The following is a 12,569-nucleotide window of genomic DNA, read 5'->3' as shown; positions in this document are numbered from 1 at the left end:
ATGCCAACAGTTCATCCACAGGCACATGCGCTCAGTCACATCAGCACCAAGGTTACTATTCATGCAACTGTGATTTAGATTTATTCCCAAACTTCTAATCCTTAACACAAAGTACTCAACAACATAAGCCTAATTGTAACACTAATCCCTCAAGCAGGCATTCACCCTTCACTCTGGGCCAGAAATCTCCTCACATGGCTTTTAGTGGACCCACAGTTGTTATTTCTGCCTCTCGCCTGAGCAAAAAAACACAACATGGGTGAGAGATGTTTGTGATACCACATGTATGAATATAATTCTGAATATTGTGCACCAGTTTCAGGCAATTGATCCTCACACTTGCTTTGCAGGATTCCCCACTCTCAGCTGCATGTGTGTAGGCAGCGTGTTTTCTGTGATTATATGCATTGCGTGCTGCTTCGAAGAGAAGCTGTTTGCTCTACTATTATTAGCCTGCAAACATCATTACTATAAATTGAATAGATTTTGCAAATGTCCCTTAAAATCCGTCTTTATGGTTTAGATCTGGACCTGTGTGTTTACATGCTGAATTGACTGAATTAGATCACTAAAATGTGTTAAAGGAATCGCTTGTCAATTTGTGGAATACACTTAATTAGAGGGTTAGATGAGAAGATCGATACCACTCTCATATCTGTCCATTAAATATAAGGTTATAACCAACAGCTGATTAGCTTAGCTTAGCTTGAAGACTGAACAGGGGGCAGTTAGCTTTGCTGTGTCAAACAGCAACAAAATCCACCCACCAGCCTCTCTAAAGCTCATTAATTGACACACTGTTTCTTCTTTGTTTAATATGTAGAAAAACCAATATGTAAAATGTCACTGTCTTATTGAGGGTTATGGGCCTGACTATTTCTAGGCTAGGAGTAGTAACTTACTTCCTGGTTGCCTGGCAACTGCAGGTCAAGAAAATGTCCAGTACATAACCCCTCATAAAATAACAAATTAAAAAAATATATATTTTTGATTAAACAAACAAGATATAACATGTTCATTCATAACCTTTAGAGGTTCTGGTAGGCAGATTTGCTTCCTTTGAACAGAGCTAGGCTAGCTGTTTCCCCACGTTTCCAGTCTTTGTGCTAAGCTTAGCTAACTGGCTGCTGGATGTAGCCTTATATTCAACAAACAGACATGAGAGTGGTGACTATCTTCCTTTTCTCTTCCTTTCCTTCCGAAAGTCTTGGTCACGGCTTCGCCATCACAAAGTCACGGTAAGGACCATTTCTCGCTAGCTGTAGGCGCCATCAGCAGTTACAGGTGCTGGGTTTAGCACATGGACAGCGAATGTGAACGAACCTTCTAGAGAATCTCGCTCCTCGGAGCTCATGCGTCACACTGAGTCTTGAAACTTGTACTGGTCTTATGAAAGGCACTAAAGAATTTCATATAATCTTCTTTAATATGTTTCCCTCGGCAGCATACTAAGTAGGCTTAATTGTCATTTCTCTCCATGTGCAGCTACGTAAAGCGCGTGCTCTGGCGCTGGTGTGGCACGGGGATTTGTCTGAACTGACTAACTTGATAATGGCGGATCACACCTTGTGGTTTTCCGCCTCGTCCCCACTCCGCTACCGAATTCGATTTAATCCTTATGTGGACGTGGAGGAGGTCGCAGCCTCCTCCCTTCGAGCTCTAACGCTGACTCTAGTACAAATAGCAGTCATGGTTGATTACCACTCTGGGGTTGAGACATGGTGAAATCTCAGCCAGACATCCAAATAGCTCTTAATTAAGTTCACATTTGATTACTCTGCCCAGCTAATAGGTCCTGCCTCTCTCTATACACAAAGGCTATGTAGCTCAGATCTGACCTGTAAAATCCAAACAGTCGCAGGCGGGACTGTGTTGTCCTGCATGACGGAGCCCCGCTTCACTTGGCAACTATCACCAGACATGAGCACATTCCTGATGTGAATTCTCCTCGGATCCAAAGCGCACGCGTAACACACACTTGCGTAGACGAGCGAACACACACACTGTCTTAGAGACGCACAAAACATCTCATGAAAACATGATGAAATCAAACATTCATCCAGAGGCTGAGCTAGTTGAGTGGCTGTACGCGCACACGGAAACATCCTCAAGCTTCTGCTCTTGTTGCTATCCTTTCAAAATATTGATAATGTAGGTGACTGCTGTTTAAACATGAACACACTCTGTCGTCCATTCTCTATGATAATAGACTCTGCCTGCACTTTTCTTTTCTTCTATCACAGCTTGCTCACTATTGACTAGACTGCCACAGCTCCTCCAAACTGTGCCGGAAAGGTTTATTTAAGAGGCACAGCTGGGGCCCCTTTTTCTCTGTTTTGTAACATGACAAATTGGAAAACTTTTTTTTCCCTCCCTCTTCCTTCGTCTCACTCTCTTCCATTACAAAGTCCTGAAGCGTTCGTGCCTGGGCTGTGGAGGAGGACGAGATGAGGAGGTGGCAGGCTGCAGCCAAACTGGCCAATATAGACTCTTCAATCATTGTTGGCCCTTAGCAGAACCCCCTCGGGTCGGCAAAAGGTCAGCAAAATAGACCCCTGCCTCTTTCTACTCTAAATCTCTCTTCCTACATGTCTTCCCTTTAGCTTTGCCGTGGCAGGCCAAACTTGGTTTTGTGTCGTCTAAATCTAAAGATACAGTTCATCGGGGCTGGAGTGCTGCTGAACACAAAATCTAAAATATGAAATGCATTTTTTCACTAGACATTTTCTGTTGACTGGTCTGAGTTGTTTATCATGAATCTCCTGCAGCAGTTTGTCATGTTTTATTCTGCCGCATTCTGTTATGATATGAGACAACGTTAAACTGGCTGTGTTTCAGTGTTATTCTAGTCTGTGGCTCTCTGAAAAGATCCTATCGAGGTCTGGCCAAGTGGGCGTCGATGTCCAGATTGATTACACACAATTCAGGTTGTTTATCTTGCCCTCGTATAAACCTCTCTTCCCTAAATATTTGAAGAGATAATGAAGCTTTATCATGTCTAACAGTGAAGCATATTTGGTATTAGCAGGATCTTCTCCCCTTGAGAAACTGTTGAAGTGTTTTATTAGTGCGAGCACACACTATCTCCAGTAGACTAAACTAGATGTTTTGTTTCCCAGAAGACATGGCAACTCTGTAAGCGTTTTGAAGAACCTCACCACGCACTTACTTCAGCCAGCACTCCCACCTGGTGCTTTTGTACGGCCTGCCAGCTTTATTATTCTCCATAGTTTGGGATGAATCAGTACCAGTTATGACGCTGCTGAAGCGAGAAAGGATCACCTCCTCAGATCTGGGCGGATGTAGCCTGAGGAAGTTTTTTCTATCTGTGTGCAGTACAGGAAAGCAGCTGCTGCCATGTAAAAGCACGACCTCTATGCATGCACAAATACATTTTCTCATCTCTGTCCTTCTTAGCCTCTAACAGTCACATACCGACATTTACAAGGTGTACGCCTGAGTGACTGAAGCTCACAGAAGTTCAGGGAAAACCCGACTCTTTTGTTTGACAGAGTCTGGTAGATTCCAGGGTTATGAAATGAGGCTTTTGTAACAGATCTAACCTGAAGAAAATCATCGGTAGTGTGCAGTATTCTGCAAAAAGAGTATTCAAATAGCTTGATGGATGTCGGCCTGTCAGCGCTGTGTTATAGATAGCGGTTTCTATCGTAACTATTTGATGGATTGAAAGGAAATTTGTTATAGACATTCGTGGTGCCCCGAGGATGAACTCTGGCTATTCATGTCGTGCCACCTGTTGGTCAGAGTTTTCCCTTATCTGGTAGAGACTGTTTCTGTTTTCCACAGGATGTGTCCTAATTACTTTAATGATTGTCTGACTTTTCCTCCAGCAGCAACATGAAGTTGACGTTTGTGGCTTTGAGCGAAATGCCTCTAAACCAGTGCCGGCTGGTTTGTACAGTACATTCATGTCCCGCTCGGGAGGAATCGTCATAACTTTGGAGATCCTCTTTTCGTCTAGTGCTGCTGTTTATGTTGTTTGATCAGCTCCGGCTGTGCTTTGTGTTTTGTCCTGATCAGCAAATGTTAGCATGGTCACCCTCTAAACTAAGATGGTGAACGTGGCAAACAATTCACCTGCTTAACGTCAGCATGTTAGCTCGCCTATGTAAGCATTTAGCTCAACGTACCAAAGGTCAACCTCACAGAGCTGCTCGCATGGCTTTTGTCTTAGTCTTTTAATACTGGGGCTGACAGATGAAAGTCTGGTTTGTGGTCTGCCTCCACTGTGAGCTCAGAGCAGTGGGTAAGTTACAGAGCAGACTCTCTGGAGTTGGTACAGATTGTCTTGCTCAAGGGCACTTGAATTGTGGCTGTCCAGTTGAAAGGCGGTCTCTCTGTGCAATACCTTACACGGCTTTGAAGAGTCCACGCTGCTCAAACTCCCTCTCAGCACCGCTCTTGACGACTGTTGAGTATTTTAAGTCTGACTTGATCGCGACCGCTGTTGAGTGGTGTGTGATGAGGCGGTGGGCCCAGTGTCTGCTGAAGCTTTGTAGTGCCCTGGTTGATCTCAGAGGGCAGGCCTCCAACTTATTTATAGCAGTGCTGTGGGTGTCGGAGGAAATGGGGATGTGGGGGGCGAGGCTCGCCTCAGGAGAGGACTCTTTCTCCCAGCCGGACTGAGCTCATCTCGGAGGTCTAGCAGACAGCGGCGGGGGCAGAAGGCTGTGGACTTGTGATCCGGCCCAAATGGCGATGACCCAAAGCATTTTCATGCAGCCACCGCTTTGGTAAACACACAGGCAGCTCATTGATAGCATGTGTGACATTCCTCCATCCCATCTCAGTACCCAAGCCCAGCTCAGTCTGCTCGCAGATCTTCAGGCCTGTCACCAGCTGTGAGAGCCCTGCCCCTCTTTGACTTGCCATCTCTTTTGCTTCATCCTCTTCCACCCTGCATCAGTTCCTTTTCGAATAAAAGACAAACACACATGAAGCCTGCTGTATTGTGCACTAGTTCACAAAAGCCTGAAACAGACCACTAAAACCAAAAATATGTTTGGCTGGAGCACAGTTGTCATGGACTCTTTTTAAACTCGGATATATTTAACCAGACAAATCCTGATTGTTTTAAGCACAGATTGAATTTACAGCTGACATTAAAGTGGGTGTCAACGTCCGTCTCCAGAGACCACTCAATTTTGTCCCACTGGACGTACAAACACAGTAAATATGTGCGCAACTTCTGCAATATTTCCATCCCACCAACCCAAAACAATGGGAACAACAGCATTCATCTGGCAAGCTTATCTGCTCAAGATGTTTACTAGGTTATCCTGAGAAAAAAGGAGCAACAAAGTGACACTTTTCAGTTATATTGTTAGTGTGTAAATGTATTCATTACTCCCTTTTTTTAGATTAATTTCTTATTCACTGTTGAGTTGAAATGATTGGAAAGAAACCAGACAATAACTTACATCATTCATATTCTTTTTTCTCTCATTTCCCCTTTTAACTTGTATTGTAGAACATTAAAATCAGGGAGAGCAGAACAATGTCTTTTTATTCAGCAACGGATATTTGAATTATTGTCATTTCCATTCACTCACGTATAACCACCCCCAAATGTTCTCACTCACATCATAAAGAGGATTATTAAATCATGTAACAGAAACTGGTACAGATGCATTGCCACCAGCAGAAATGGCGCATGCATTCAGTGTCTGGGAAGTAGAGTCCATTTACAGACTGCGGTTGGACCGATCTCTACACAGTGTAAATGTGGAATACAGTTTTGTAATGCAGGTGTGGCTCTTTGTTAATGGACAGTGCATAAATGTGCAAATGCAAACACAGAGGCATCAAAAGACTGCAGAGCTGTTGACTACCAGCTGATCCAGCTGTGAGCCAGCTGTGCTGCCGCCATTAGAAGCTGACACTGCTTCAGAGGATGACTGAGACAGGAGGACATCTCATTTGTCTTCAGTCTGTTTCCTCAATTTCTCTTCTCTCACCATTTCCTTTTGCCTCTGTCCTTGCGTCTTCAGTGGGAGGGAGGAAGACGTGAGGAAAATGCAAGCGAGGGGAATCGTGGCTTCAATAAAAGGAACTGAGATGCACACATTCCCTTTTCTGCTCTGACCACCAGTGTTGTTTGTGCTGCCAGGAAGCTCAACGTTTGACTTTTGTTTATTTGTATAAGTGAAAATCAGACAAAGGACATAAAACTAACAAAAGAAAATTGTGTGCAGGGTGAGGAAATAAGGCCACGGAGAGATGTTTCAATACCTCTGCGTCAATGATGCAATACAATATTCACAATTAAACATACAGATTAAAGGAGAAACAGAATTACTGAGCTGAGAAACGTGTCGAATGCAGACGCATTAGATGACTGTGATGCTCCTGAAGGAAAAACACGAGGAAGAACAGAAGAGCAACTCTTCCTCAGGTGACTGAGAATGTCAAAGCAGGACGTGATGAGACCGTGCGAGCAGAACAGCTCGTTGACAGTTACACAGAGAGGAATATTATAGTAGGGTTGCACTGCAGAAACCCCTCATTACCAAGATGAATGCACGTTTGAGAGTTCAGTGGTGCAAAAACCATCAGCACTGGTCTGCGGAGATGTGGAAAAAAGTGATCCGTTCATGAGTCATCCTTCACCATATTCTCGACAAGTGGGCGAGTGCGTGTGTGAAGTGCACCAAGAGACGGTTCAGGCCGCAATGCTTGACCTCAACAGTGAGGGGATCTGGTGGCTCTGTTGGGGGCATTTTGCTGGCTTGGTTTGGGTCCGCTGGTCCCATTAGAGGGAAGGCTTCCCTGCAGATCAATACAAAGCTGCTCTGAGTGATTGCCTTTAACCTATGATGATCCTTCCTGATGAGAGTGGTCTCTTCCAGGAGGACAGTGCCCCCATCCTCGGGGCATGAGGGCTCACTGAATGGTTTAAGCAAGAAAGTGATGTGAATCAGACGCTTTGGCCTCCACAGTCAGTCTCAACCAAATGGAACACCTGTGGGAGATTGTGCACCGACAGCGTTCTCCACCACCATCGTCAGAACACGAAATGTGGCGGCCCAACACCACCTTGCCTTGAGTTTGTCAACCGCCTGTTGACAAACTCTGTGTTACATCTGCTGTGTATTTTTATAAATTCAGTTGTGACTGGATGACCTGAATGTGACCTTTGCTTACACTCCCTTTGCGTCCCTCCAGCCGTCACAGCTGGCTGAGCTGGTGGTTCAGAAACCCATAGCATCGCCTGCCTCCACCTTCAGCAAGCTAACCTCCTGACCTACTTCCTCTGCTCCCCGATTCGTTTCTGTCAGCAGCATCTTGCGGTTGAGTCTGAGGCGGGTGAACAGTCCCGCTGCCATTGTTGGAAGCTAACGGCATGTCGAGGTGAAGCATGTCAAATAAACAACTAAATAAACAATAGGCAATAAACCGACGCACCGCAACCAGCTGCCTGCAGTGGCTGGTGGTGACACCTCCAAACAAACAAACAAATAAATACAAGAAAGAGGAAGGATGAGGAGCAAAGAGGAAACGCTTTAACACAAGCCTGGATGCATTTTATGAATAATTCAAATCCTTGGGACTTCTAAGAGAGAAAAAGATGCCCCTCTACACACACACTTCCACAAACCCGCCCACACTCACACACACACAAACACACACCGATCACAGCGGTACAGAGAGGAGGATAAGTGGGGAGAGTGTGAATGTGTGCAGCAATATGTCAGGTTGAATTCATGGTATTTAGGTTGAGCTCCGTTTCATGATTTCCTTCACTGCTGGAGTTTGAGGCTAGCTCTAAATGTAAATACAGTCATCCTGTTTATCCTGCTTCATCCCATCAGCCACCCTTATTCTGTCCCACCCTTCCCCCCTGTCCTATTCATCGTCCTATGTGCCTAAATAAGCTAGTTTACAATATCATCACCATTTCAAATCAGTGCTTTGTGTTCCGACCGAAGCAGCTGGACAAAGGAGATGTCGGTGCAGGCTTTGTAAAGTAACGTGAATGATCGGTCGTGTCAGAGGGCTGAGGTGGGTGGGCCGGTTGAGCGAGAGTCACTGATTTTTAGCGTGATGTCAGAAAGAAATGAAAGGGGAATATATATAATGACCTTTTCCCAGATGCAGAGGAGAGGCACAGACAGAAACATGAGCTCAGATGATGCAAAAGCATCAGTTTAATCACGGTCTGGTGATAAATATTCAAACGCTGAACTATCCATGAGTGAGCTCCAATTATAGTTTGGGATTGCCTGTTGCTCTCTTTAAATGTCAGCTGCTGAAATGTTGCTTTTATTGTCACAGATAAAGCGTTTTGGAGGAAGTCGTGTTTTATAAAGGGGGACAAAAGGACAAATGCTCCATTAGATTTGTTTTTTATTCATCTAATGCTTTAGCACCATACTGTTTACTGTCTGCATGCCCTCTGTTGCTGTACACCCACAATATGACAAAGTCCTGTATGGACACAACATTTTGGGGTGTTAGCTTGTTTGCTGTCTTATCAGAGGTTGGATGAAGGGTTGATTTTTACTTTGTCAGCGTGTTCAGGACAGACTGGTCTGGGACACATCATCTTGCCCTTTGAAAGAATGCCGGTTGAAGGCTTTACTTTTCAGACTCAGAAGCTCTCTCTTTATACAGCCTATGCGCCTAAACGTTGGCTGGTTGTGCGTGAAAGCTTTATATACACAATGTTCGCAGAGCGAGAGGAGGAAGAACACCCTTATTTCTGCTTTGGAATGCTTGCACATTATTCAAGGTGGTTCGCCTCAGTAATTACTTTCGGTCACATCAGATAAATAGCCTAAATGATCTGCTTCTGTTGTGTTACGTATTTGTGGCAGTTTGTTACCAAGTGAAACCAGATACAAATAATACACAGCTCCTTTAAAATGCTCTGAATTGATTGCATTAGTGCAAATATCAGGCTCTATTTTGATTTGACTGTCAGCGGAGGTGCATTTGCAGCCATTTAGCCAACCGCGTGTTGGCACGTTTGCAATTCTTTTGTGTCAGTGATTCCCGGTACCTCTGACTTGGAATTACAAGTCGGAGGCTGACATCAATGGTTTTTCTCACTCTGCTGCTCTTTATTACGATTTAAACGATGTGATGTGAAGGCAGCATAAGACATAAGAAAGTGTCACATGGAACACAGAATGACACAGATCTGTTCTGCAAGAGATTTTTGTCATTTAGTTTGTTAGACATTTGACTTTTAGTGCAGAATAACACTGACGGCATGAAAATACGTAAGGAGCTTGTTTATGAAACCAGGACAGTATGAATGGTGCGGTCTTTGTCAAAGTAACTGTTGCTTTGACTTATACTGAGCACACAATATAAGTACTCAAGTACATCCTGGTCATAGATTCTATTTTTCTTTTTCAAACCTTTTATCTCTTACATTTCCCTCTCAGCAGCAAGTTAGTGTATCAAACTCCCATCATCAAGAGTTTCCCCTGAATGCCCCGGGGTGACTCAGCTTTGTTGCTTGTGTGTGTGTGTGTGTGTGAATGTGTGTTTTCAAAGTGTTTATGTGCTGTTCTGAGAGGACTTGAATTAGTGTGGGTTTGAATACGCTCCAACATTTGGCTGTGGCTGGAGTGGGCAGTTTTTCCTCTCTTTGGAGGGTTGGATTGATGGGGGGGATGGATGATAGGGGGGCAATTCACTGAACAAGATGCTCTTTGATATCCTCCAGACAAGTTGCATCACTTCTACTGGCCTGGGAACGCTGACCTGGATATTTAGGTGCAGCAAGTTTATGTAAAGCATTTCCAAGCCTGCATGGGTGTGTGTTGGTGTTTGTATATCCAATCTCCTCCATCAAGTAGCAACTTTCCAAGACCTAATTAGGGCCAGTGAGGGCCACTATTGACTCTGAACACAACAGACCCCGCTTACTAATGAGACCTCAGAAAATAAAGATCACTGACACAAAGGGAGCAGTTTTTTTTCCTGAAATCTTTTAATTAATTCACTTTTTCTTTGTCTCTTTTCAGCCCCAAAGACCTGCAGCCCAAAGCAGTTTGTGTGTAAAGATGGGGTGACGTGCATCTCTAAGGGCTGGCGCTGCGATCGAGAGAAAGACTGCCCAGACGGCTCTGATGAGGAGCCTGATGTTTGTAAGTCTTAAAAAGATAAGAAACACAGAGTCCGATATATTGTGGGCTGTGGTTTACCTTCTTGTGTACCCTGATCGTTGTGATATTGCAGCATTTGACTTTCACAGCAGAGGCACACACACACTGACACACACACACACACACACGCATATATATTTGCTTCATGTGGCATCGTCAGCCAATCCGTGCAGGAGATGTGTGAATTATGTGGATTGATTTGACTTGAATACTGTTCAACAGGTGTGGTTTCCAAGTGCAAAACCGGCTCACACATGGATCTAAAACCTGCTGTGGTGGCTGGCTTTGAAAGCACTTTTTTTAATACCAAAAGTATGCTAATATGTCACTGTAGCCTTTGATTCCTCCAAACATATTCTAAAAGCAGTCGTCGGCTGACAAACTGAGTGTGTTGGCCTATCAGATTTATTTGGCTAGCCACCGGCAGACTGCAGAAAACAATGGGCTGTATTATCATTCGCTGACAGAGGTCATTCTGCCTTTAAACAGTCCTGTCATGCCCAATTATGAGATTTACAAAGTTTGTCTTTCTTTTATAGATGTAATTTGTGTTTGCATTCAGAGCCTCAGAGGATGCAGTCATGAGACAAAACCAAACTGAAAGTAGCACTAAAAAAGACAGCCGTCGTTTCAAAGTCTTCATTAGAGTTGAGATGCTTTGAGGCTGAATCCCTGGGGAGGGAATGAAAGCAGCAGTGTCTTTCTGGTCAGCCTCTCAGACTGAAACGCCTGTAGTTTTCTAAGAGGACAGAGAGCCTGGGATGGGTGGGGGGCAGTGTGTGTGTGTTTGTGTGTGTTTGTGTGTGTGTGTGTGTTTGTGTGTGTGTGTGTGTGTGTGTGTGTGTGTGTGTGTGTGTGTGTGTACGAGTTACTTTATTGAGGAGGGGGTTAGCCTGGAAGAGAGAGAGTGAGTGAGTGAGCGAACAGGGAGGCCAGGGTAGAGGCTGTAGCTGCAGTCTAGACGCTGAGACTGTATGAGAGTGGGTCTGGAAGTCATTAGAGACTCGCCCAGAGCAATGGAGAAACCTGCTGTTTTTCACAACCTGCTCTCTCCCTCCCCTCTCATCTGCTGGCCAGCCTTCGTCCGTGTCTCTATATGGGACAGAAATGACAGTGACTCCATCCCCTATCTGCTGCTACTCCCTTAGAGAGAGCTCATGCCAGACTGTCTCAAAAACAACAGTTATAGGACCTGTGCTCTGCAGGGAGCACATATTTTGCAGTGTCAGGTATTAAAACCCAAGAAGTGAGTCAGCGAGACGAAAGAAATATGAAGCCTTATCTTAGCTTTCTTAGAATTCAGGTGTTTTCTTGCAGTGAAGATGCTTTCACTTGAAACTGTGGGTTTCTTTGACAGGTCTGTGGTTTTCTTTTTGTCATCAAACTTCATGAAAAGAACAAAAAACAAAACTGTTGCCTGAGTCACCAAAGCCTCATACAGCTTATTCCTCTCTTGTTGTTCAAATGCTGTTACAAACACATCAGTGAGTCATGCTGTTGGTGCACTTGGTGACATGATCCTCCATTTCAATGAGCGTGGCCACTGTAGTTTATTTGAGTTAGTCCCACACACACTGTAAAAAATGTTGCTAGTGCACTAAATTCGTGGTTGAATAGTCCCCAACAAATGCAGCATTTACTCCTAATCCCCGATGATGCTCTCTACTGTCAAATTATAAAAAAAAACAAAGACTGCATATTGAAGCTGTGGACTACTGAAAGCATCTCAGTCCAGTTAAATACAGCTGATCAGCATTTTTGCAGCTCATCGCTGGTAAACAGTGCAGAGAAAAAACGGTGATCCTCTCATCTGAGCAGGAGAAGTTGTCACAAAGACTGCACATTAAAATGAAAATGCCGTGTTGTCGTATGAGAAGGTTTTATGAGCCTGTATGCCAAACTGTATGCGCACCGCCCATGCACTGAGTAACATTTGTAGTTGTATTGTTGTGATAAATGTGCTCTTTGTGAAGGTGCTTTTGCGGATGCTTCTGGTTGAAAGATGCATGAGAAAGGTTTATTTATTCACTCATGTGGACGGGGCTTCACAGTGGTCTTTGTCAGTGTGTTGGCTATTGCCGGGGAAGTCAGCCACTGTCCAGTGCAGCTGCTTTGCCCTGCTGTGTAACCCCCACAATGCTGTTCTTTGTACCCCGGGGTGCTGGGTCAGACTGGCATAAAGGGATACTGAAAGAGTAAAACAAAAACAAAGTGCTTGTCTGGGCATATGACCTTTTTATAGAACTTTGATCTGCATTCCTAATCAATGAACAATTGAAAGCCCTGCAATAAAGATAAATGTGGTGATTATTCGCCTGGTCTATAGCCTTCAGGTAGGGTGTGTACTGTTATAGAGCTGCCATCTCCTCAGGCTGTAGGCTTTATTGGGGTCCTGAAATATTCCCACGTGTAGTGAGTGTGCCCTGGAAG

At 44.4% G+C, this 12,569-nt stretch overlaps 1 protein-coding gene across 1 annotated transcript in view; it reads left to right on the top strand.

The window, feature by feature from the left end:
• LOC121616719 (low-density lipoprotein receptor-related protein 1-like) overlaps positions 1-12,569 on the top strand; it is a 90,654-nt gene that overhangs the window by 6,781 nt on the left and 71,304 nt on the right. The window contains exon 2 of the mRNA XM_041951555.1: positions 9,999-10,121. Within this exon, the coding sequence (XP_041807489.1) occupies positions 9,999-10,121 (123 nt within the window). The remainder of the gene's footprint in view (positions 1-9,998; positions 10,122-12,569) is intronic.

Source organism: Chelmon rostratus, chromosome 2, assembly GCF_017976325.1.
Source record: "Chelmon rostratus isolate fCheRos1 chromosome 2, fCheRos1.pri, whole genome shotgun sequence".
Classification (NCBI taxonomy): domain Eukaryota; kingdom Metazoa; phylum Chordata; class Actinopteri; order Chaetodontiformes; family Chaetodontidae; genus Chelmon; species Chelmon rostratus.
The sequence above is the reverse complement of the archived record's forward strand: the minus strand, read 5'-3'. Positions and strand labels throughout refer to the sequence as shown.